The sequence below is a fragment of the Mytilus californianus genome, unplaced genomic scaffold (genome assembly GCF_021869535.1).
Source record: "Mytilus californianus isolate M0D057914Y unplaced genomic scaffold, xbMytCali1.0.p SCAF_1, whole genome shotgun sequence".
Lineage (NCBI taxonomy): Eukaryota > Metazoa > Mollusca > Bivalvia > Mytilida > Mytilidae > Mytilus > Mytilus californianus.
The window spans coordinates 124,682,410-124,709,349 of record NW_026262581.1 but is presented as its reverse complement, the minus strand read 5'-3'; the positions used below and the strand labels follow the sequence as shown (position 1 = coordinate 124,709,349).

General features: G+C 32.4%; 3 protein-coding genes across 5 annotated transcripts; 2 read left to right on the top strand and 1 right to left on the bottom strand.

The window, feature by feature from the left end:
- Positions 1-1,660: 1,660 nt before the first annotated feature.
- LOC127732800 (heat shock 70 kDa protein 12B-like) lies at positions 1,661-15,464 on the bottom strand. 3 transcript variants are annotated; one of them, XM_052241974.1, is made up of 6 exons: positions 15,373-15,464; positions 7,467-7,529; positions 6,162-6,461; positions 5,238-5,456; positions 4,243-4,402; positions 1,661-3,241 (listed from the first exon to the last, which is right to left on the bottom strand). In XM_052241974.1, the coding sequence occupies exons 3-6, from the start codon at positions 6,456-6,458 to the stop codon at positions 2,115-2,117; spliced, it is 1,803 nt and encodes a 600-aa protein (XP_052097934.1). In that variant the 5' UTR covers positions 6,459-6,461; positions 7,467-7,529; positions 15,373-15,464; the 3' UTR covers positions 1,661-2,114. The 3 variants fall into 3 exon arrangements, with proteins under 3 accessions (XP_052097934.1, XP_052097939.1, XP_052097948.1); XM_052241979.1 differs by lacking the exon at positions 15,373-15,464 and adding an exon at positions 9,276-9,346; XM_052241988.1 differs by lacking the exon at positions 7,467-7,529 and having other exon boundaries at positions 15,373-15,445.
- On the top strand, positions 9,329-13,550 carry LOC127732780 (heat shock 70 kDa protein 12A-like). The gene is made up of 5 exons (XM_052241965.1): positions 9,329-9,389; positions 9,554-9,882; positions 10,167-10,385; positions 11,138-11,297; positions 12,102-13,550. Exons 2-5 carry the CDS (start codon positions 9,559-9,561, stop codon positions 13,226-13,228), a joined length of 1,830 nt encoding a protein of 609 aa, XP_052097925.1. The 5' UTR covers positions 9,329-9,389; positions 9,554-9,558; the 3' UTR covers positions 13,229-13,550.
- Positions 15,387-25,952, top strand: LOC127732768 (heat shock 70 kDa protein 12A-like). The gene is made up of 5 exons (XM_052241958.1): positions 15,387-15,494; positions 15,792-16,132; positions 19,818-20,036; positions 23,552-23,711; positions 23,978-25,952. The coding sequence occupies exons 2-5, from the start codon at positions 15,812-15,814 to the stop codon at positions 25,114-25,116; spliced, it is 1,839 nt and encodes a 612-aa protein (XP_052097918.1). The 5' UTR covers positions 15,387-15,494; positions 15,792-15,811; the 3' UTR covers positions 25,117-25,952.
- The last annotated feature ends 988 nt before the right edge of the window (positions 25,953-26,940 follow it).

The following is a 26,940-nucleotide window of genomic DNA, read 5'->3' as shown; positions in this document are numbered from 1 at the left end:
GAAATAACTGTCATATAGAGTCTACAAATTGATTCGGTGAGATTTGACAAATCATCTTTAGGATATAACGAGCAATTTAGTCCACTAAATTTGTCGCTTTCTTTTACGGTTACGGAGGAGATATCGGAACAATGCAAAGTCACACAAAATTTAGAACATGACTTTGACCTTTGACCTTGACCTCAAATTTATTTTTATGAACCCAGGACCTCAAATACACGTACCTTAGGTCTGTATTACTTACCATTCATGTGATACATTGACATATCACTTATGTCGAATTCAAAAGGGGAAATAACTGTCATCTTGAGTCTACGAATAGATTCGGTTAAAATTTGACAAATCATCCTGAGGATATAACGAGCAATTTAGTAAAATAAATTTGTCGCTTTCTTTTACGGTTACGGAAGAGATCTCACCACAAAGAAACAGTGTTTGGGGAGATAACTCATACAATAAAAAGTCTTCGACTAAACAGGGTCCGACTCAAAAGCGCAATAACTGTTCGATATCATATGCAAACATCCAACCGACATCTTGCGAAACCACAAAACAAATTTTGAAATTTGGCGGAAGAAGAAAAAAAATAATCAGAACAAATACAATAGGTCTTTTCACAAAATATTGGAAAGACCTAATAATCAAAGAAAAACCTACGATACAAGGGGAAAAAACGAATAACGACGAAAAGACCATCTGCAGTCCACAAAACCATCACATAAAAAAATGAAGACTGAGCAACATGAACTCACTAAAAACCGAAGATGATAACAATCGCCCCGGAAGGGTAAGCACATGGCAGGAATAAATTCGGTAAAATGTCTCATTCGGTGATGTTACATAACGGTCAACCAATTCATGATGGCAGTCATAAATTTTTTAAAAGGCTGACTTCAAATTTACTACTAGGAACATTTAGTTCAATAGTTTCATTGTAACCAGCATTCCTATATAAAGGGAATCTTGATAGAAAATGCAAGCTATGGAATATCGTATATAAGTAGGAAATATATACTCCATATGTCGGCGCTGTTGGGATATTTGACGAACGCAATCTGACTATGAGTCTACAATTTTTTTTTACTTCTATAGTGTACAAAGATTATTTTTGTGCATAGATTCGGGCCTCTTGACTATAATTTTCCGTTTTGCACTGATCGATTTTGGTAAAATTTCATATATTCCAAATAAAAATTATTACAACAAATATCCCCTTTTCAGAACGGTGCTGTTACCTTGTCACCTAGTAGAATCCTTCGAAAACTCTCTTTGCAACTTGTTATCATTATTATTATTATTTTCATTTTTTTCAATGTAATATTTTCCAAATCGAAACCTACAGTTGAAGAACGGGTGAAGTTTTCACACACCTGACTAGTTATAAGTCAATAATATTTATACCGTATATGCAGCTTCGTTTTATAGAAGCTCGTACTTGTTATAGACTCAGCATTAAGTGAATTTTCATTAAAAATGCGTAAAGTTAGTTTTCTGTCTTCTTTGAATTTAGGAAGGGTAGGTAACGAGCTTTAAACATGTAAAACATCCTTTGAACAGCACTCGTTTAAATAAGTTTTGGTGTTTTATCTGAAATGTAATTAGAAATGTACCGAAATATATATGTTTTAACGAAATGAAAAAGTGAAAGATAAAATTTGACTTATGTTTATGAATTTTTGGTTTTATTTTCATACACGAAAATCATAACACAAATCATATTAGAGGCTCTGGATAGGGTACTTTAGTTCTGTATTATTCAATAATTTTTTAAACCATTTTTCTACATTCTGTTTGGATATTGCCTATCATTCTCCATTCTTTGTATTTTATCACAACATTATTCTCTATTCTTGATTTTCTTTGCCTATTTTTCTTTATTCTTTATTGTCTTTGGTCTCTTTTTTTCTGCAGTATTGGTCCATTAATCTTTATTCTATAAAAACCCATTCAGACCCTCATATAATGTGAATAAACCTACTGTTCATACCCCTATATTCATTTAAAACATCGCGTCTTTCTTTTTTGAAATGTTTATCAGTCATAGTATGTCTATGTCATACAAAATAAAATTGAATATTCTAACACAAAACATAGGTTTGCGTCAATAGCAGTCATTACATAGCTTTTGGTGTATTGTAATGGAATGGTACTCCGAACGCATTAAATGAAGCTATGACTGTTTTTCCCGACTTTCTGTCCTTAAAACGGCCAATTATTTCTGTACCACCAATTTCGAGTTCAAAATCTCCTGTCCATTCCATTGGCCATTCTTTTCCATCTGGTGGTGGAATCTGCACTTGTCCCAATTTCATACAGCCTTTTTCATCAACAAAATTAGGATCCTTCTCAGTGGTGAAGTACAGATCAAGTGTATGCTTCATTGTTCGTTTGGCCTGTCTGTTTTTATCTTTGTATGAATCTTTGATTGTAACTGCACTTTTCTCACCAACTGTCACTTCTTGGTTGATTGTGAATAATTTTTTGAAATAATCTCTGCACCAATCTTTTCCTTCCTCTTTGAGCCTTTTCTCGTCCGGGTCGCCTTTTTTGAAAGTCCTGTAAGATCGAATGCCATAGGAATATTTCGCCATTCTTGATATGACCACAGTTGGATTATGTCCGAATAAAACGGCTCCTTTCAGTACAGCAAGTCTTGCCTCAGTGGGAATAATAACCTTAATATTTTGAAAAGATTCGTGATTCCGAATAGCATCTGTGACTATTACTGATTCTGAAAATCCTCCAACCATGACCATAGCAGGTGGAATATGTCCTAAATGTCTGTTGTCTAGAACTTGCTGTAAATGAGATATAATGTGTTGAGTAGTTTCCTTAAAGAAGCTAATAAAGATGCGAGCTTTGATATGTAGCCTGTCTCTCTGGTTTTCCTTAACTGACACCGTACTTGCATGTGGAGATGACTCCACAATATCGGCCAGCTTTTGCTTTTTGTTCCGAATAACTTCCATTACCCCACCTGGCATACGAATAACGACATCATGATCGCGATCCGGTGTTACTTTTCGTTTCTGTTCTTCAAAATCCTGTTGAATTTCTAACAAATCACTTCTATAATCTCTCCTAATTTCCTCCATTATATTATTCCCCAGAACTTCTTCTAAAAATTTTAAGTATTTTTTATCTATATTAGTTCCTCCCCAATCTCCTCCACTAGCTCTGTCAATAGTTTTCATATGTTGTTCTTTTGTAACTTCATTGATTGATATATCTGCAGTTCCACCTGAAGCGAGATACCATTGTATTTTACATATTGAATATAATTTCACAAACCAATTTTAAGAGTTTGATATAACTAAAAAAAAAAATATTTAAACAATAAAAATTTGGTCTTCTGATTTCAAATTATTATTGTAGTCACAATATTCAGAATAAGGAAATATGCTACTAGAATCATAAAATAGAAAAACAGAGCTGATATTTTGGATGAAATATATATAAATAAGGAGATATAGTATGATTGCCAATGAGACAACTATCCACTAGAGACCAAGGAGATGTAGTATGATTGCCAATGAGACAACTATCCACTAGAGACCAATGAGATGTAGTATGATTGCCAATGAGACAACTATCCACTAGAGACCAAGGAGATGTAGTATGATTGCCAATGAGACAACTATCCACTAGAGACCAAGGAGATGTGGTATGATTGCCAATGAGACAACTATCCACCAGAGACCAAGGAGATGTAGTATGATTGCCAATGAGACAACTATCAACTAGAGACCAAGGAGATGTAGTATGATTGCCAATGAGACAACTATCCACTAGAGACCAAGGAGATGTAGTATGATTGCCAATGAGACAACTATCCACTAGAGACCAAAGAGATGTGGTATGATTGCCAATGAGACAACTATCCACCAGAGATCAAGGAGATGTGGTATGATTGCCAATGAGACAACTATCCACTAGAGACCAAGGAGATGTAGTAGGATTGCCAATGAGACAACTATCCACTACAGACCAAGGAGATGTAGTATGATTGCCAATGAGACAACTATCCACTAGAGACCAAGGAGATGTGGTATGATTGCCAATGAGACAACTATCCACCAGAGATCAAGGAGATGTGGTATGATTGCCAATGAGACAACTATCCACTAGAGACCAAGGAGATGTAGTATGATTGCCAGTGAGACAACTATCCACTAGAGACCAAAGGACGTGTAAGTAAACAACTGTAACGTTTTAAACGTGTTATAGTAAAAAGATAATTACCTCCCAAGTCTACAATAATTATCTTTTTTCCTGGTTCAAAACAAGATAAGTAATTAGTTCCTCCTGCAACTTTCATGGTATCTATTGGCAACAGTCTACAATACAATGCTGCAGCTTCTGGTTCATATGCAAGAGTTAAAGATGAATGAAATATACCGGCCTACAAAGAACAATTATTTTTCAATTGTATGTTCAATTTGAGTAAAACTGTGTCTGATGAATACAATGTCGAAAATTGGAAGAACTGTAAAGGTACATTACAAATATAAATGCTATATTTCTGTGATTTTTTTTTTATTTTCAAATGTACAATTCAGACTCTAAGTTTATTTTATTCTAAACCCTTAACAATATATAGTGAAAAGTATAAAAACAATGCGTCTTAAAATGTAAACCATAGCTGAGTTATAAGAACTTATTTAGATGTATTACATAGTACATTAAGACAATACGAATAGATCAATGCAATTTACAGTACATAACATTTATACGCTTTCTTAAGAATGTACCACAGATTTTTGCTTGGAAACATATTCTTTTCACGTCTGGGAACACGAACACAAATTAGGATTTATAAATTATAGAATTTTCTTTAACAAAACATTACACCAAAAACGTAACAGGTTCTTTTTTTTTTAGATCACGAGAATGTACATCCAGCAATGGCACAATTTGTGTTTATTTCGTAAGATAAGATAATTCTCGAATTTAAGACAATTACTAAGTTATATTCCCAACAATCGGGACTATTTGCTATTTGTTGGTTTTTGGTTTATTTTTGTTCGTCTGTTTTGCGGAGGAGTTCGGTGATGGTAGTTGATGTGGTCTGTTGTACTGTATATATATATAGTATTTTTGATGATTCCTATAATAATTATCCTTTTAATGTATATCAAGAGTGAGGTACATTTGTGTATTGCAAACGCACAACTAAATGTCAATATCAATCCCATCAAAATTTATTGGTTCTAAGGTATACTCATGAAAAATCCTACCCGTTCAGCAGACGTTCTCATGAACTGCTTTGCCGGATCTGACCAGATAGCGGGAACTGTTAGTACCCATTTTATTTGGTTATCAGGAACGTCTAAGTTACGTTTTTTAAGATCGTTCAGTAAATGGTTCTTCAAGTATTTGATAGCTTCGGTAAATACAAGCAAAGCTGATATAGGTTTCTTATCCATATCTTCAGCAAGAGTATTTTCATCTAATTCCTGAAAAACGTCGTTCTTTCAATATATTAATAGAATTTTCACAATCAAGCATCCAAGTTTTTACCCATTTCAAAATTAAAAAAAACAGCATTGAAAGAATTATCTTTTGATTATGTATAATAGTACAGATGTTTTGTTTTTTTTTGGTTATAGAACAGGTTATATATAATATGCGCAGCACACTCTGATTAAAAAAAATGGTAAAAAACTAAAAACATTTCTTTCTAATGTTCGACCTTATATCCCTGAATGAACTCAATCACACACTTTATCGGTAAAAGAAATTTGTTCCGATCACGTTTGGTCTACACCGTAACATACGATTCCAGACATCATGGTTGTACCTGAATTGTGGTGTTGGAATCTGTATCATAAGTAAAAATTGTTAAACCAAATTAAAGATGTCAGATACATTTTTTACTATGACTTTTGCATATAATATCGTAGGACTTATTCGAAAAATTAAACAAATACATATGGAGGAGTGCATTTACAAATGACGAAATTGGCAAAACAAACAAATTAGTTTTCAAATATCTACCATCGTAAGGATAGGAAATTGTCTCAATGTTCTGTAAATTCGACTCCATGATTGTAAATAAATTGAGCCATATGTTATCGTAGTATAGGAGTATTAACGATACCAGATCGAAATCAACAATGATTGCTATTTCAATGTATTCATTTACTGATAGAGCAATATACCTCTTTTTCCATCAATAACATCTTAAATCTTGTAACAAAATACCAATCCTCGTGTTCCTCATTTTCTGCCAGACTTATATATTTGTTTTCAGCTTCCCTTCCAAAGGAATGGAACTCCTTCTTTTCTGTAAGCAGGACACACGTGGGTGTCTTGTACGATGGTCCATCTGGCCAGCTATGTGAGGTTATATTTAGTGGTTTGGATTTATATTGGTGACCAAAGGAAAAGGCGTAACCACTGTAGGTTGTCCCTATATCTATCGCAACAACCAACGTCGAATCTTGTCGGTCAGACATGACCTAGAATAAATTAGCAATGTCGTTTAGAATTCATTATGAATTTCCATTCATTTCTATATGATTCTGTCATTAAAATAATAGAAAATTAGATATTTTATGAGTAGTCTCCTATTTGAAAAAAAAATTTAGGTGCATTCCATACTATTAACATACCAAGTTTGCAGGTAAAAGCAAACAACAATCATTCAATCAATCAAGTCATTATCATCTTGATTTAATAATTATAAATAAGAAGATGTGGTATGAGTGCCAATGAGACGAGACAACTATCTATCCAAGTCACAATTTGTAAAAAGTAAACAATTATAGGTCAAAGTACGGCCTTCAACACGGAGCCTTGGCTCACACCGAACAGCAAGCTATAAAAGGGCCCCAAAAGACTTGTGTAAAACAATTCAAACAGGAAAACCAACGGTCTAATCTATATAAAAAACGAGAAACGATAAACCCTTTTTAACCACACCAACAAAAGACAACCACTTAACAACAGGTTCCTGACTTAGGACAGGTGCATAAAAATGCAGCGGGTTTAAACGTTTTAACAGGCGCCAACCTTCACCCTAACCTGAAACAGTGGTATAACATTACAACATAAAAATACACACAATAAAATATCAATTGAAATGGCTTAACTCGATCAAAAAGACAATACACAAAAACAAGTAAATATACACTGAACGAATAAGTTTGATCTATGACACAATATAAATAAAAAAGATGTTTGCAATTGTGCTAGTTATACTACGAGTATTGGTTTTTGCTTTTTTGCTTTTTTGCTGTTTTTGTTTTGTATTGTTTTTGTTTTTGTGTTTTTTTTCATATTGTTCGATACGACTATGACTTGATCTAGCCGTTGAATTAAAACTTGTAGAATGTATTTGTTTACAACATTTCCAGTGCTAAAAAAAAACGTACAAATATCCGATCACGTTTTAATTAAGATATTTCCATGATACGGGTAGATGTGCAATCCAAACTCATGTCTGATTCTGATCAGATACTTACCTATGTTCAAGAGCAGACCAACAACTAACAACCAAATTGCTTCTGATGAATACACATAAATAACTGAAATACAAAAGTAAAACTTTATTACCATGTACAAAATATCAAGCTTTATTTCATCGAGTTATTCTTTATAATTTAAAACGCACTTATTTTGCTTCGTCAGATACGCCTTCGAATTATATACTTATTGTAATATATTTACATTAATTGAAATGCAGTACATAATATTTGAAAATGTATTGTCTAGGATACAACATTTTATAAACGTTTTATTAAAATGAAATGATAAGAATCAATTTTAATGAAAGTTGAAGAAGCTGTAGTTTAATGCACGAAAGTTCTCTTGTAACTGTACCTTTCATATCTTTTTTTCTAAAGTATGCCCTTATTAACGCAATACAGACATAGCGTCGCCTATATCTCTGATTTTTTGTTAAACACAGGTATGGATGAACATGTTCTTTAACGAGCAGTCACCTTTCCTATGAGAATCAGACTCACCGACTTATTCCTTTAATTGTATGAGAAAGACATAATACAGGGGCTTGAAGAAGAAGAATGAAAGGAATATAACATCATCGTTTAACCTCAAGTTCTGCTGTATAGACTAAATTAAAAGTTTGGTAACTATAGCTGATCGCATTTATTTCGTTGAATTTTAAATACATTATACAGCATAATCAATTAAGTCTGCTTTGGATGTAGAGTCTTTATCTCCTAATTGATTCCAGTACTTGTCTAGTCTATCAGGTTTTCTTTGTTAGAAGATTGCTGATTACAAGAAAGCTATTGAACCAATTGAGTTCGACAGTTGAATGGAAGACATATTTTTAAAAGTTTAACGCGAACATGCTTTGGTTGAATCTCACAGAATAAATCTGTTATAGGTGCCCATGTTAACGTATATTTGTTCCGCCTAACAGAAGTTCCGCGTAAACTTTGTTCTTAATAATGCCATTATATCTGTTCTTGTTGAAACAAATATCATATACCCTTTATTCTTTAAGGAACAGATACTGTGAAATTTGTTCCAGTGGAATAAATATTACAGAATATGTCTTCCACTTGGAACTAAGTCTTGTATCATGAAGGAACTTCTATCTCATGACACTATGGCATCAGCGAATACGTCTTTTCACCATATTTTCATATTATATCAATTTTGAGTTGCTTTTGCTTCTTTTTCTCTATTGTTTTTTGTGGTATTCTATTTTTTCATGTTTGTGCTTTTCTATATGTAACATTTTCATCTATTCATTGTCCTGATATTCATTTTCAAATCATGCTTAACATCGGATCATGCATGAGAAAATCTAGAGGTACCGATGGTTTATACATATTTCTGATGTCTTCGGATAATGTAAAAGACATTTGTCCATCCACTACTGCATGATACCATATCACCGAGAATGAGGCTGTAATGAATTATAACAGGGATAACACAATTTGTATCCCTAGTGAAGAAGTAACTGACCACCTGAGGTCACCCTCGGGTTTGGAGGCGTTTTTATTGCTCAACTTTCTGTGTAGGGTTTTGTGAATATTCGTCTATTTAAACTTTGCCATGACATTGTCGACTTCTTGTCGTCTTTTTTTCGACTTTGATTGCTCATTTGCAATCTTTTTTGACTATGACGTATACATTATTACAAGTTGATATTATTTCAATGTACTCAAAATCAATATTTGAAAACAGATTTTCAAAAACGAACACCAACATTATAATGTTGAAATCAATTAAAAGGGTCAACCAAAAGAAAATAAAATTTAAAAAGTAAGAACTTAAATATAAAGCCTACCACGAACCTGATCCGTATAGGAATTGGTTTGTATACTTCTTCCTTGTCAACAAATCGATACTCATTACATTTTACAGACCAGCGAATGATTAAATTTCATAGGTACGTGAACGTCTTCCAGGTAAGTGTTTTGATGAAACATTTAATGAATTATATTAAGACCAAAAACGATTTCAAAATACATATACTCAAATAGTTATATTTTCATACATATTGTGTTTATATTTATTACTTTAAGACAAAACTTTTCCATATTAACATTTGTCTAATTTAACTTCTTTCCAGAAACTATGGCGACTGTAAATGATCCCGTATTAGTAGTAGCAGCAATCGATTTTGGAAGTCATGGTTCGGGATATGCATTCTCTTTCCGCTATGAGTTTGCAGCCAATCCTATAAATGTTAACACCCCCTACTGGTCATCAGAGAGTGGAGGCGATATTACATACAAAGCACCCTCCTCTATTCTTCTCAACTCAAAGAAGAAATTTGTTGCCTTTGGTCACGATGCTGAAGACCAGTACTCAACTATTTGTGAAAATAATGAACAGAATTCATGGTACTACTTAAAAGAGTTTAAAATGAAACTGTATGAAGCCGTTGTTTTAGGAAAGGTACTACTTTTCTATTCATTGCGCAATTAAGTTGAAAGAGCAGATATTTTTATTTTACGTACATTAATTCAAAGCAAGTTTGATATCTAACAAAAGAACAGTTCCAAATGACTTCAAATGTCGTATACTCAATAAACATTAGAACGACTAAGGTAGATTAAAGACGGTTTAAATCCCAATACGTATACAATTATATCAACCCCTTCAACAGAACAATAGATAAAACAAAAACTATTCACAATTGTGAACATTTTGTATCATAATTGTAATTTTATACTTTACAGGATATTCGAGATGATTTCAAAATGGAGGAAATGAATGGTAAAAAAGTTTCAGCAAAGAGAGTATTTAGATTAGCAATTGAATTCTTAAAAAAACATCTGCTTGACCAGTTTAAGAAAAGGAACCTTGGAGTAAATAATGATCTGATTAAATGGGTAATAACGGTCCCAGCTATTTGGAATGATGCATGTAAACAATTCATGAGACAAGCAGCTGAAGGGGTAAGAACAAACAAAACAATATAAAGTACAAGAATTCTTAAATCTTCATTCCTAGTACACAAGCAGAAAAGATGAAAAGAGCAGATTAAAATACTGTTCCGCATAGCTTACCCAGTCGACGAACCCGGTTTCGATCCTTTAGGATTTAATGCGATTCCTTGCGGTTTTATTTCTTATCTTCATTTGTATATTCTGTATATTCGTAATGGATTTATGAGATTTGAACAAAGGTAGACTTATATTGCATCTAAGCTTTCAGAATCTTAGAAATAAGAAGTCCTGACGGACATGTTACACCCGCATATCATTTCATAATAAACATTTATTGGGAACAGTATTCGCCACCACTTCGCAGCATACGTGAAAAGTGAAAAAAAAATAATCAAGACTAAGTATAATTGTATTCACAGGTTATTATATATCTTTAAAAACAAATTGTCTATGTGTTGATTTAGTTTAAAAATTTTGTAGGGTAATTTTGCATAAATGTAAAATTAGAGGTTCAGCTTTGTGTCCAGATTTCCAGCAGAACTTAACATTGGGTAATTTATTATTCATTAATCTTAATTCCTCTGTGATCAGCTCAAGAATTGTCTGAAGTAAGCTTTATCTAATGGGCGATATCTAATATTTGTAATACAACTTTTGGTGCGACTATAGCACGTGGAACTTCATCTGATCAGTCAAAAAATATATGTGACCTTCTTATTGTATTTCAAACATAAACACACTAAACATTCATTTCCTTTCAGGCTGGAATTGCGGGAGATAATTTTTGCATTGTGTATGAGCCTGAAGCAGCATCAATATATATGCGTCTCATACCTGTAGACAAATTCGTAGGGGAAAATCAAACAACTATACTTAGATCGTTTGATCCTGGCAGAAAGATCATAGTAGTTGATGCTGGAGGTAATAATATTTCAAAATGTGATCTAAAAAACAAAATGTATCACAAAAAGAAGCTAAATATCGTGAAAAGAACAAAACGAAACCAAGTATTCGTAAAACGGCACACGTACAAATAGCTATACTAAGTTGTTCAGTGTTTCTTGATGCACTGTGATGGTGAAAAATTCGAATGATAAAGGAATAAATTTGGGGTGTTATTGTTATCTTTAGGTCGTGGTTAGTGTATATATTACAATTGTTATTGTTCACATCTTTCTCTTTTGGTCTTTATGGATAAATGTTTTATTGACAATAATTCAAAACCTTTATATTTTGGTATATGTGCCGCACCATATATGTTTTGGATCGTATGCGTACAAATCTCTACGACAAGCTTTATTTTTTTATGGTCCTAACGAAAAGGTCTCGGAAAAGTCGGACAATAAATACATAGAATAGTGCGTCTAGTGCAATATACAGTTATTATCATAATTATTTCTTGATATGAAACTTCATCGACGGCAAAACGTACAAGTATTTGAGATACTAAGATCTATGTTTCTATCAACATTAAAACAATTGTTTTAATTATTTTCAGAGCGAACGAATAATAAGATGTATTTTGACATTTCAATTTATTGTTGGTTTTCAGCTGATATCAATTTTGGAGGTTCAGTAAACATATCGATTTCTTGAAGCTAGTGCATTTGACATAGAAATTATTTATAAGTGATACAGTTGGCATATAAATTATTTGTTGGTGGTACTGTTGACATATAAATTATTTCTAAGTGGTACTGTTGACATGTAAAAAATTATTTGTAGGTGGTACTGTTGATATATCTGCCCAAGAAGTATTACCTGATGGTCATTTAAAGATAATTCATAAAATATGTGGAGGTTCCTGGGGTGGTGAATGGGTCAACCAAGAGTATCGCAAATTGCTGAAGAAACTGCTAGGTGGAGATGTATTCATGGAATTTAAACAAACACAAGGGTTGGATTATAATGAAATGATGAGGCAGTTTGAAACGGCAAAGAAATCCTTCAAATTAAATGAAAACTCTGTTATATCAACTAGATTTCCAGCAAACTTAGCAGAGCTTTTGGAATCGAAGACTGGTTGTGGTATTTCGAACATAATAGAAAATTCTCGCTTCAATGGTAAACTTAAAGTGAAAAGAGACAAACTATTCATCGATCGAGAATTATTTCAATCTTTTTACAGTGATTCCATTTCAATGACAATTAAAGAAATCAAAGATATTTTGAAACATGACAGATGTCGTGACGTATCAGCTGTTATGTTAGTTGGGGGTTTTTCAGAATGTCCGATGTTGCAAAATGCTGTTAGACAAGCGTTAGAATTAGAGGTGTTCATTCCAGTTGAAGGTGGATTATCTGTGTTAAAGGGAGCTGTAATTTATGGTCATGATCCTTCTATAATATCATCTAGAGTGTGTAATTATACATATGGCGTCAGTATAAGCCTTCCTTTCAAGAAAGGAGAGCATCGAAGGGAAAAATATTATAGATGGGATAATGAAGAATGGTGTAAACACATTTTTCATGTTTATTTTGTTGAAGGTCAAGACGTTCATGTGGGGAATATAGATATGATTCAGGTTAATAATACTTTTGAAAGTGAAGATTCCAAAAGTAAAAGAACGGAACCTTTTACTGTAGAAATTTACATTTCCGATGACAAAAAGCCAATGTATGTAACAGACCAAGGATGCAAGTTACTTGCAAAAATTCATATCGATCCCCCAAATGGAATTTGGCCTATTTATGCCTTTGGATGGGTAGAACTTGAAATAGCTGGCACCGAAATGATAGGCACTTACGTGAACGCTGAAACAAAGGACCGAATATCAACGAAGTTTGAATTCCTCCCCACAGGTTATAAAACTTTAAAAGGAGAACGTGAAAGAATGCGTGAAATGGATTGACAGACACTACGAATATATATATAATACGAAAATATTGTTAAGAATACTAGTAAGCATACTAGATTAAAATACGTCTATTAATTTAATTGCTTTAACCTTAGGTTTTGATTGGTGTTATTTTATACATATTCCGTGTGTTCTATCTTCTATGTAAAGTGTTATGTGTAGGGCGGCATGATTTCTAATCAGATTTTAAAGTAGATTGAGTTTGCTTTCAGTAACTGCATGCATTATTTTATTCGTTACAAGTAGTTACTTATTTGCTGTTATGTGTTATGTATTTAACCAAACCATTATTTTAGAGTAAAGTACTTTTCCTGTACCTTGTTTTATTAAATTTTGTTATAAAAATTGAAGAGATGTGGTATGATTGCCAATGAGACAACCATCCATCAGAGTTTAAAGTGGATCTAAGCAGTTATAGACCACCGTATGGCCTTCAGCAATTAGAAAAAACCCCTACCGTAAAGTCGTCTATAAAAGGCCCTGACATGAAAAATACGAGGCAATTTGTTCTTTTATGTACGTTTTTTTATCGACTGAGCGATATTAGTAGGGGTTGGATAAGGTCTAAACAGAAACTTGCACTCCTGCTACTTTTTCATGTACCAAAACATTATCCTCGTCATTGGTCAGCGTTTATCTAACTTAATGATATCTTAATTTGAAGAACTTTGTGTTAATTGCTGATCTTAAATTGTTTCAGTTAAATTCATTCATACATCTTATGGTCTCATGACGAGCTTGATATATTGTATAAACACCTGTCTTTTGTTGTCGACTATGTGTTGCTCTCTACATGTCTTTTGATTATGTGTTTTTGTTTTCTGCCTCATTAACGTGTACCCAACATATCCTTTTCATATTGCACTTGTTTCGTTCAAAGAATAATGACGTGATACTTCCACAGATTTTAATTATATGTCAAAATGTGAATTTTGTGTAATCGATGAAATATGTCGGTATGCATTCGTTTTCCTTCGGTTAAATAAATAATTTCATGCTGAAATGTTTTACATGATAATTTGTATTAATGGCAATGCATCTTTATCCAAGTTTGTGCAAAAAGAGTTTTGTTACATTCATAATGGCTAAGAAAATATCTACTTCGTTACGACGCGGTGTTTATCGTGGTGTGAGTTGCATGTTCAAGCTCTCTTGAAAAGTATAAGCAACGGTAAAGAAGAAAAGGCAATACACTATCTTTCTTGTTTATCTAATATAAATATTAAGTGTCAGTACTTAATGAAATGAAATAATCTCATTGACATCCTTTTCATTACCTTTTCCTAATTTGTGATATTTTCAGTGCGGATTAATATAAGCTATCCTCGTGTTTTGCTCCTTAATAATAGTATCTTATCAAGGGATTAATATGGCTTGATTTAGTTTTGAGCTTTGATTTTGCCATTTGATAAAGGACTTTCCGTTTTGAATTTTCCTTGGAGTTCGGTATTTTTGCTATTTTACATTTTGATGGTCCAAGAGAGAATACTTGTTCATCTATCTTATTATAAAAAGATTTTTTTTATAAGCACGGATGATTTTTCACATTCAACCTGAATTTCTTTATACAATTTTCAAGTACATATTTTGAAAATTGTAGCATGCGATATTCAAATTATTGTTAAACGTAGCACATTGCGTTTGTTTGTTTGTTTTTGACATAATTTATTTCTTATATGTATTGTATGCTTATTGAATATAAAACATTTGTACCTTTGCGGTGTAAAAATTCCCTCATTTATTTATGAACGATCAGTAATCACTCAAGACGATATTTAGTTTTACATTTATAAAGAATTATGTGTATGTTTTCATTTTATGAATCAAATCATAGATCTAATTATATGTGTTATTTCAAATGCTTTAATTTTCAATATCGTTTCTGATAATAAATATTCGTTACATATTTCTATAATGTTACAAGTATTTAAAAGGTTTATCAGTCTAATAATTTATTCCCTCCAGTGGATCATAAATATATCTTAAACGTTAAACTTCGAGTTAAAACCATTTTTTTGGTGTATTTTAGACAATGTATACACTATGACAATTTTTACATTTTGATAACTAATTAGTATAGAGTATAAATGAAAGTTACGACAATGCATTAGGTATAAGATAGTTACACAAATAATTACCTGAGAATTATCCACTGCCAATGTTTGTAAGCAAGTTCCAGCTCGTCATTCACCGATGTTATCAACTTCCTTGTTCTACTAATGATCATATGACGTCAGGATAGAACTCTTTACAACTTAAGGTACAGTAGCATAACTTAACTTACGTTTTAAATGGCTCTTGTTCTTAAAATTCCTAATGTGTATATTTTGGTATGAAATATTTTTGTGAAATTCGTTAAGATTGATAGTATATTTCCTTTTACATCCAGTAATTACGTATATCAAATAATCAGATATGACAAATTTAAATCCACTGGGGTGTCAATCGATAAAACTTAAGTTCAATGTTGTATATTTCAATTAAAAAAACTTCATTGAGTGACAAGTAGCATATGTAGATTTTATCTTGAGACTGAAATAAACTATTACAATTTAAGGGACTGGAACTAAAAGTGGGATGGCAAAAGCCAAAACAAGATTGGTTGTTGCAGCAATAGACTTTGGGAGCCACGGATCTGGTTATGCTTTCTCTTTTCGACATCAGTTCGATGCTAACCCAATCGATGTATCATCACCAATGTGGTCCCCAGAAAGCGGCGGTGACAGTTTTTATAAGACTCCGTCAGCCATGTTGCTTGACTCAAATAAAAATTTGGTGTCTTTCGGACATGATGCAGAAGACCGCTACTCGGTTATTTGTGAAGAAAATGAACAGAATGCATGGTATTATTTGAAGGGTTTCAAAATGAAATTGTATAGAGCCGTGTTGGAAGAAAAGGTAAACAATTTTATAATCCTTTAAGTATTAATATTATCAATATAGATTCCAATGACTGACCCCAGACAGCATTTTATTTAGTTATATATTTTATCCATTGATAATCAATAAGGACTTATCTACTTTGCTCAGATATATGTAGATAAGTCGTGAAACCTTAAATATAGCTGGATGTATATATTTAAATTAACTTGTCAACCTGGAGAGAGGTTTATTGTCTGAATAAGCATCTAGTTGATGTTATTATGAGGGAGTTCGTTCGTCCGCATATTCTTTCGTCCGTCCGTACGTCCGTTTAATAAACGTTCATATTTCTGTCCCCCTTTTGTATCCGCAACTGCACCGGGACCGCGTTTGAATTAACTTTTTTGGGGAATAAATTTCGTCATATCTGCGCATTTTAGTACATATCTATTTCCATTTTTCCTCCTAAACCCCTAACTAATCATAATGTTATGGAAATTTCTCACAATCTTTAAAATATATTGCCACTGTGTACCTGCTTTTTTTGTCCGAAATAATTTTGGAGTACATTTGAATTTTCCTTCACCAAAGCATGGACTTTGTCTTTGCTTTATTTGGGGATACAGATTTTGTATCCGCAACTCATCCCAAGCCATTTACAATAACTTAACGAAACTTTCTTAGAATCTTTACTATATAATGCCATTGTGCATATCCTGTTTTATGTTTTAGTCCAAGTTATATTAGGGATTTCCCTTACCAAAGCATGCACTTTGTCAATGCTTTATTTGGGATACCCAATTTGTATCCGCAACTCCGCCTAAACCACTTGTTTCAATTTATTGAAACGTTCTCACAATCTTTACCATATAATGCCATTGTATACCTGCAGTATGAAATAACTCATTTAAGATACCAGGTTTATAATTGTGTTAGCCAGACGCGCGTTTCATCTACAAATTAAAGTACAAAGTTGAGGAACATTATTTGGTCAACTTATTTTCAAGGGGGTTTCCTGTATTAAATCATGGGCGTTGCAAAAGGTGGGAGTAACATTTTGTGAGTTTTGATCACAGAACCTGTTGTTTATAACTCGTACCATTTCTTCTATATTGTAGTGGTTATAATGGTTAGCAATAGTAGGAGTAGAAAATTAAAATTTTGTGCTGATAGAATAATTCATGACTGACATGAAGTTAACACTTTCGGTGCCATGTTCTTGATTTGATCCAGCACATCCATTATAAAATGTCATGTTCCAAGTTGAAACTATATATATTTTTGTCAAATCTGTTGTAACAACATCATAATCAGTTTAAGGTGTTCACAGTACAGAATCAACAAAATTACTGCATGTACAGAGTTGTATATAATGATACTTCTCTAAATGAAATCTCCATAATGAGAACAAACATATCTTAAATCTACTGATGAGCTTTGATAAAAAAAAAAGCTATATATTATATGGACACACAGTATTTTACCAGAAAAAAAGTAGAAATCTTTGTTTTTTGACATAGATCATAGTCACAGTATTTTACAATGAAAGTTATGATTACTATAGCATTTAAATGCTTTTTGCAAATTAGTTCGCTTATTCATTCATTTATTAATTCATACATTATAAAGAAAAAGCCTGACATAAAAACATATTTTATAATTTCTGTAGTGTTTCTAATTTGAAGTGCACATATTGAGATATCCGAAGATGAAACAAATCTTTGTTTTTGTCATAGGCCCAATTCACAGTAATTCGTCAAGAACATAATGATTGCTATAACATGTATAAGCTTTTGCAAATAAATTCACTCATTCATTTATTCATTCATTAATTTACTCATTCATGTTCATTCATTCATTCATTCATGCATTATAAAGAAAAAGGGCCTTATATGATGCAGATTTTCTGTTTCAAGTTCACATGAATTTACGAGATGCAAGTACTCACTGAAATATCTGAAGGTGAAATAAACGAATATTGCTGGATTGTCATAAGGTATTTGGATCCTTTTTCTTAATTTGAGTACAGAATCAAGCAGAAGTACGCTGTTTGTACCCATTGAAATGAGACTGATTTAGGAATATCAATTCGCCCAGTACGAAATAATGATGTTTCTATCAATTAGCCCACTTTATATTGATTTTAAAGTCAATGCAGTTATTAGCAAAGCAAGGCGTTCTTAAATCAAGAAATGTTCACCATTCTTACAGAAAAAAAAATTTGTTTATTAAGGTAGATAGGGGGTCTATATTAAAATCCATAGAATTTTTTAATAATTTGTCAAAAAGTAGTTTATGTCATGCTTTTTTCAAAAATATAATAAAAAGAATGGGTCACCGGGCTTTTTTTCAAGCTACAGGTTGTGCAAAATTGTCATAGTTTGTATAGATTATGCATGGAAAACCCAATTTTTTGTGATAAAAAGAAAACTAAACCATAGAATTTTAAGATAAAATATGAGAAGATAGCTCTAATAATATGCTTACAGATAAGAAAAAGAAAAAGTGGGGTCACCAAACTCGTTTTCTTGCTACATCATAGAATAGGTAAATTCATAACACATTCTATTATAAAAGTTACTTTATCTGAATTATCTCCCTTATGCGGCACAGTTGAAAATAAGTAATACAATATTTTTTTTGAAATACAGCTGTAAATTTGTGATAAAACACATAATTTTCTATATTAACACGAAAAGTCTTACACATGAATTACATACTATTCTCGAAATTTGCACATTTCATTTAAGATCTAGACCGATTGTTATCTGCTTTTCAAATTCCAAGATCGAGGAAGACACCCCAGCTACCTTAAGAAGACACTCTTCAATCTAGAATGAGTAATAGTGGGGTAGAGAATAGAAAAAAAATTAACGCACTTTAGGTGGATTTGTTTGTTATTCAGGTACCCAATATGAAGAAGAAAGATTGACATTCTCTTCTCTTGATATTATAAGTCATGTTAAGTTAAAGATTTTTTTTATTTCGTTCTTGTTACTATTAGTCCCGTTTTACGAGTAAAGTTTATTCAAATAACTCTAAATTCATACTACTTAAACGACCAATAAATTGTTTAATCGTCTCTTTCCTTTAGTCTATGATGCAGTCGGTCGTTCTTTCATTTAAATTGTTTTTGATTTTGCTAGTAGTATCTTGGTATTGTTTCGATTGTACTTTATATTCATGTTTTATTAAACAAAAGAGAAAATGTTAAGATACCGTTTGTGTATATTCAAGTTGTGTGCACTTTATGAATCTATTGAATATGATTGAAATTCAATTGAATCGAACTCAGTTTTCATCATAAGTTACACAAAATTCAGAATTGGAATTGCATTCATTTGAATAGTATGTATTGTGCACGACTGAGGGAGACTATTATATCAACATTACATAACGAAAGTAATATAAATACATTGGGTATATAAAGAAAACTGTATGCACCAATGTTTATCTCATTTTCATTGATATTTAAATTCATCTAATCAAATTTAAGAGAATTTTTCAAGACACTAATAGGTAGAGTTATATTTCAAAGTTTTAATGGTGATTGAATAGAGTATAAATTTTTAGATAAGCACGAAGTTCTAGTAGTAATAACAAGAATTGTATCACCACAAAGCTTACAAACAGTTTCCTCATTTTGCTCATGTTCAAATATGTTTTGTATTATTTACAAATCAGAACAAAGTTTCAAGTTATGATATAAATTGCTTTCCAGGACATTCGAAAAGATTTTGAAATGACAGATATCAATGGTAAAGCTATATCAGCCAAACTAGTTATAAAACTCGCCATACAGTTCCTCCGAAAACATTTACTTGACCAGTTTGAAGAAAGAAATATTGGAGTTAATGCAAATGATATAGATTGGGTTATCACAGTCCCAGCTATTTGGAATGATGCATGCAAACAGTTCATGAGAGATGCAGCAGAAGAAGTGAGTACCAAATGTGTCCTTGTTATAAGAATTAAAAACCAAGCAAACGATCCTCGTAAGATATAAGAAGCGAGCAATTACATACTAGGTTTTATGGCATGATGCTTGTGATACAAATCAAAATATGACTATCAAGAACTTCCATTGACTCAAACATCGAGGCAACAGTACTTTACTGGTGTTCAAAAATTGTAAATGCACAAAGAATATAAATATCAAGATAAAGAAATCAGGAAATGGTAAGAACTCAATACGGGACGATATCGGGTGTATCGACAGGATAAGTATCTCATGTTATGCACACATCATCCGCCATACGAATCTACACTCAGCCAAAATGTCACAATAGGCGAAAAGGACATAATCGGTATATTTACAGATTAGACGACTATTATGGTACATCTAAAGACTGCGAACCTTTCTATCTTCTGAGTTGAGACACAAACACGTCGTCCCGATATCGGTCATTCAATTCGTGATGGGTGTTTATTTCAGTTGTTCTTCCTCATAATCCTGCTTGAGCAGATTATGCATTAGAAGCACGTTCCTTTTGACGACATCTGAATGATGTAAACATTCACGCGTTTCAATTCGGATATGTAAAGGAAAAACGAATGGGTAAAAGGTATATTTCTGCTAAGAAATGGGAAGTTGACAAACGTCACATTTGTCATAAGTCCTAGTTTGAAATCGTCAATCTATGTCAATATCAAGGAAAAGATCCAGATAGGTAGCCCACATTCTAGTTTTAGTACTGTCCTCAAGGACCCGTTAACTGGGATAGATGAAATACAAGCACTTAATGATATGTTTTTCGGGCACAGGCCATTACCATGCAGTATACCTTAATGTAAAATTAAACAACTTGACAAGATGCTTTTTCTTTTTTTGTTGAGAAGATTTATTCTGAATTCTGCTTACTATGAGTACAAAAACAAGTCAAACATGAGGGATGCACAATAAGTATTCAGTGGAATACCGACTATTTTTTGAAATATCTTTTCGTCTGGCATGTTTAAGTTAATGATCCTTGCTTATGTAACTGAAAAATGCCAGGACCACGAAAGAACAAAAAACAAAAGCTTCTGTACAAAGTTAGTAAAAGAAAGGCGAAAGATACTTAATGAATATTAAAACTAATAAGTCGAAAACAAACTGACAACGCCATGGCTAAAAAATGAAAAGACCACCAGACAAATAAAAGTACACAAAACACAACATAGGAAAACTAAAGACTGAGCATGAACCCCACCAAAAACTGGGGATGATCTCAAGTGCTCCGAAAGGGTAAGCAGATCCTGCTCCACACGTGTCGCTCATGTAAGTATAAAACCGAGGATAAATCTAATTCGGTAGGTCGCATTCGAGGAATAGAGGAAGGGATTCTGGTTACGACAATTGGAAAATATCTGTCATCATCTGTGCAACAAATATCCTATAACGGTCAACCAACTCGTGATGGCGTCCGTAAAATTTAAGAAGGAGTGATTTCAACTTCTCCACTTAAAACTCAAATTGAATCAAACTTAGTAAATAAATTCCAAGATAATAGTGAGTATCAAAATATCTATCTCCAAAGCGTGTTGATATTTAATCAGGAAGATAGTAGTTTAAATCCTTTATATCCATATGTTAATCCAATATAGTGACCCTATGAAATATGGCGTACGGTTACAATGACATGGACGTGATGATCTGAGTTTATGTAATACATATATCTTAAATAGTGTTGAAAGATGAGGGTATTACTTATTTCTGAGAATGTCACGTCACCATTTTAAAGCTGATATTGCCAGTAATAGCTGCGTTTTTTGCTGCAATATTGAATGTCAGCTAAATGTTTTACACGTGATAATAATTCAGTTTATTTCAAAATTAACAGTATGAGTTGGTATACTTATGTCTTCGTGTGATTTGGCTATCTTTTACTGCACCTTGTCATATACTAGCCCCTTAAGTATTCAAGCATTTGTACATTCTTGGCGTTCAACTTATCGGTGTTTGGTTGTTCTTTTTAAAGGTAAATTCAGATAATCGCTATAACACACCAAAAGTTATAATGAGTTTCTTTTTCTCATTTTCTACAAGATTTCATTTTATTCTTGCCAAAATTTTAATTTCATACGACGGATGTAGCTTGGGCTTCTATAACGACTGTTTATTATTGAAGGATATTACGTCATATTTCTTGACTAGCTTTTCGAGGTTACTTTGGAATTTCTTTATAGGTATATTCAATTCTTTCTTTATACTTTTCCAATAAATCATTTAAATTAATATTTCATGTGTTTATTAGTATTCGTACAAATCTCATTAAGTAGAATACTAATAAGGCAAATATAAAAAGGTTATTTGATGATATTATCCGATCCCTCTAATATTTTATTCGGTTTTAAATGAATATGGACATAGGAAGTAGCACTTATCTTAAAATGTGTAGATCAGCATTAGGACAAAAACAGAGAGAAAAGTTTAAAGTAAATAAAAATTGGACAATTTTAAATTTGTATTGTACATATAGTTATGTTTTCACCATTCCTGGCATTCGTGAGAGTTTTTGTTTAACAAAGGCGTAAATATGCCATTGACATGCACATACAATTATTTTCTTTCAACTTTCAAAACTTCTTCATATATTTACTGACCGTATACTAGTAAACAAATCTAACAACTTATTTTTGTGGAAAATGGATGAAAATACCACTTTATTAAATTCGTGCGTTCGAAGCGCTCTTCTGAGTGAGAGGTTTAGCTAGCTATAAAACCAGGTTTAATCCAAAATTTTCTACATAAGGAAATGCCTGTACCAAGTCAGGAATATGACAGTTGTTTTCCATTCGTTTGATGTGTTTTAGTTTTTTATTTTGCCATTTGATAAGGGACTTTCCTTTTTGAATTTTCATTGGAGTTCGGTATTTTTGTTATTTTACTTTTTTCTGGATTTACTTTTATGAGGAACGATGCAAATGGAAATATTGTAGGTTGAACCTCAATACTTAATCTGAAGATATTTTTGTGCATTAGAAAATTCGTTGATACTGGGTAATTGGTATGACAAGGTAGAAAGAAGGACGTTGTACTTTTTCTGATCTCTGTCGTCATAATCAAACATACATTGCCCTTTTTGCAAATCACATTTTTGACATTGAAAATTGTAATTGTAAAAATACCAAGATAATCGAAATCGGTCAAAAGTCTTAAGAATCTTTATCAATTTCGTACATTTAAGAAAAAAGGAACTTCATCTATAACACAAGACGAAAGCACAATGTGAGTTAAAATAACGATGCATGCACACAAAATCGAGACAATCCCCTTTAATAACATGTTGGCACATTACTTTTAGGATGGAATATCTTACTATCATAAATCAACATGCTAATAACTTTTATGTTTTAATATAGATAATGTTATACAATCAAGATATAATCAAAATGCACACATAACTTTTAAGGTAAGTATATATGGGTATACATATGGAAAAAGTAATAACAATAAAACTTATTACCCTTCAGGCTGGTATTCATGGGGATATGTTTTCCATTGTGTATGAACCAGAAGCTGCATCTGTTTATGCCAGGTTATTACCAGTTGAAAAATTACTAGGCAAAAACAAAATGACAATTCTGAAGACTTTTGATCCAGGAACCAAATTCATTGTTGTAGATGCAGGAGGTAAGATCTTTTTCACAGAAGACGAGAATATTGAAAAAAATAATTCTGATACAAGTTAGAGATTTACCTGTGCTGTATATCGTCATAGTAAGAGTGAAGAACTGCTGAATTATCAAATTGAAATATCAAATATTATTGAAAACATAGATCTTTATAAACTAGACTTTCTTTGTGTTTTATATGTTCTATTCAAAAACGAACTTTAAACATAGAAGGCCATGCTGTAAAACACCAAACCGTATCATATTTTAATTAATATATTGTAGGTGGTACAGTGGACATTTCTACTCAAGAAGTCGCTCCGAATGGGGAATTAAAAATAATTCACAAAGTATGTGGAGGCTCTTGGGGTGGTGAAATGGTTAATGAGAAATATAGAATCGTTCTCACAAAGCTTGTTGGAGGTCCTGTTTTGAAACAATTTAAAAAGGAACAAGGTGCAGATTATAATGAAATGATGAGAGATTTTGAACGTAAGAAGAAGACTTATAAATTAAACAGTACAGAAACTGTAAATACTAGATTTCCTGTTTCACTAAAAGATCTTATAGCCGATTCTGTAGATAGTTCAATTGATAGTGTCATTAACGAGTCGACTTTTAAAGGTAAAATAAGCATGAAACGTGATAAAATGTTTATAAAACCAGATTTATTTCAAACATTCTTCCAGGAATCATGTGATTTGACTATCGAAGAAATCAGATCTGTTCTGAACCATCCACGCTGTGAAAACGTTTCAGCTGTAATGATGGTTGGTGGGTTTTCTGAGTCTGATGTATTACAAGTTGCTGTCAAAAAAGCATTTCAAAATTTAGAGATATTTGTGCCAGTAGATGGAGGTCTATCGGTTCTTAAAGGTGCGGTCATATATGGACATAATCCAAACATCGTTGCATCAAGAGTATGTAACTATACATATGGTATTAGTTTGAGTGTTCCGTTCAAAACAGGGGTTCATCCTGAAAGCAAACGATATACTTGGGATAAAGAAGACTGGTGCCGCCATGTGTTTCATGTTTGTTTTAAAGCCGACGAGGATGTTGAGGTCGGGGATATTAAACAAATTGAACTGAACGACACTTTTGTCACTTCTGATTCTCAATGTAGACGAACACACCCGCTAAGAGCAGAAATATATATTTCTGATAAGCCAGATCCAAAATTTGTAACAGATGAAGGCTGCCAAAAACATGCCGTTATTCACGCGAATCCACCTGGAGGACAGTGGCCTGAACAGGTCTTCGGATGGGTAGAACTAGAAGTGGCGGGAACTGAAATGATTGGAACCTATGTAAATGCCACTACAAAAGAAAGGACTTCAACTAAATTTGAATTTCTACCTTCAGGTTATAGATTCACCAAAGGAGAGAAGAAAAGATTGTTTGATCCCGCGGCTTCCGAATGATCTGATTCGACTTAATGTTTAAGAATTTAATTTCATAGCGTATACTGTTTAATTAAGAATATGCTTAATGTTTGATTTTGATAAAACGTATCAATAATAATTCTGCTCAATGTTTCAAAATGCACATAGTCATGACGGTGTTTTTGTGTTCGTACAAAATTTCATCTAGATGTGGCTTTCCATGCACTATAAAATGCAATACTTCAACGACTTTTCATTGTAAATTAATTATTAAAGTGAACTCTAAAAAATTACTCGAACGAAGTGTACAACCCCCTCAGGCAATTTATGTAGGAAAAGAGCAAAAGAAACAATTACGAGTACTGTTGTTTCTAAAAATATCATAATGAAAAAGTTATATAATGATAAATATATGAATAAAAAAATTGAAAAAGGGGAGAAAGGTAAAGGTAAAATGTTACTTCATCGTATTATTATACCAGACCTTAGACTAAATTTTATAGTATTCTTTTTTAAGAAGCAATGACTTGAAATTAAGAAATGTATCTCCCTCATGCAAAGCTCTGATCCCTTGTCCGGCTTTGGCTATACTTTTTTGTCCTTTTTGGTTTATAGCTCTTCATCTTTTTAATAAGCTTTGGATTTTGAAATATTTTGGCCTCGAGCATCACTGAAGAGACATTGATTGTCCAAATGCGCATCTGGTGCAGAAAAATTGGTACCGTTTATGTTATTGATATATAAGGCAAAGGAACTTTTGACTAAAAAATAATACATTTACCAATAAATAGTAAGCATCTGATGTTGAAACGATAGTTATTTTGATATTTATTGATTCAGTTTTAGCAATATTAAAAAATATACAATTTTCGAAATACCGATTTATCATTGTGTTTTTTTATGAAGGAATTTAAGATATATAAGTATTATAGTTTACCTAAAGCAGACACAAAAAGCTTTATTTTCAAACAATTTATCCGTATGCCCTCACAAAACTATCTCAGTGCTATTTCATTCCATCTGTTGAAAATGATTTAAATCCCTTTTATTAACCATGTTAATACTTTAAAGTGAACTCATATTAAGGTTTGATTAATAAAAATGTCACTCGAAGATGTTAATATGCTTGAAATTGGTCAGACAATGCTTGTCATGTTTTATGAACTTAACCAAGAATAGTCTTACCTATAAATAAGTAGAAAGACAAGAACGTGCAATCGAATAATGAAGATTTTTCATGATATGTTTTATTTCTTTTTATAGGTTAAAAATATATGTAAATCATCGGTATACCTGTATATGAATGATCTTTTGTGGGACGGATCAGTCAACTAAATGGTTATTCCTGATTTCTCCCTTGTTTTACTTTTCAATATTGACATTCTTTTCTTTTTAATGAATTATCATGCTGACCTCATGCTGCTGAGCACATGCGCAGCCCATCTCCCCTAAAATGTTGCATGAATACGTATTCGGATGAGTTGAATTAATGGCGCCTGTGCGTTGGATACCATACGGTATATTTTGTTAATAGTGAACAAAAAGGTAAAATATGCTACACAGAGAACAAGTGATCAGTATGCTGGAGTTTTTTATTGACAACATATTTGTTGAATTTAGAGGTAGACTTTTTCAACAAATTGTCGGCATTCCTATGGGAACGAACTGTGCGCCTTTCCTTACCGACCTCTTCTTATTTTCATATGAGTCGGAGTTCCTTCAGACATTTGTCAAAGACAAGAAGATCAAAGAAGCCAGATCATTTAATTTGACATTTAGATATATATTGATGATGTTCTTTCCATTACTTTTCTGATTGGGTTCCATTAATATATCCTCCAGAACTAGAAATTAAAGAAACAA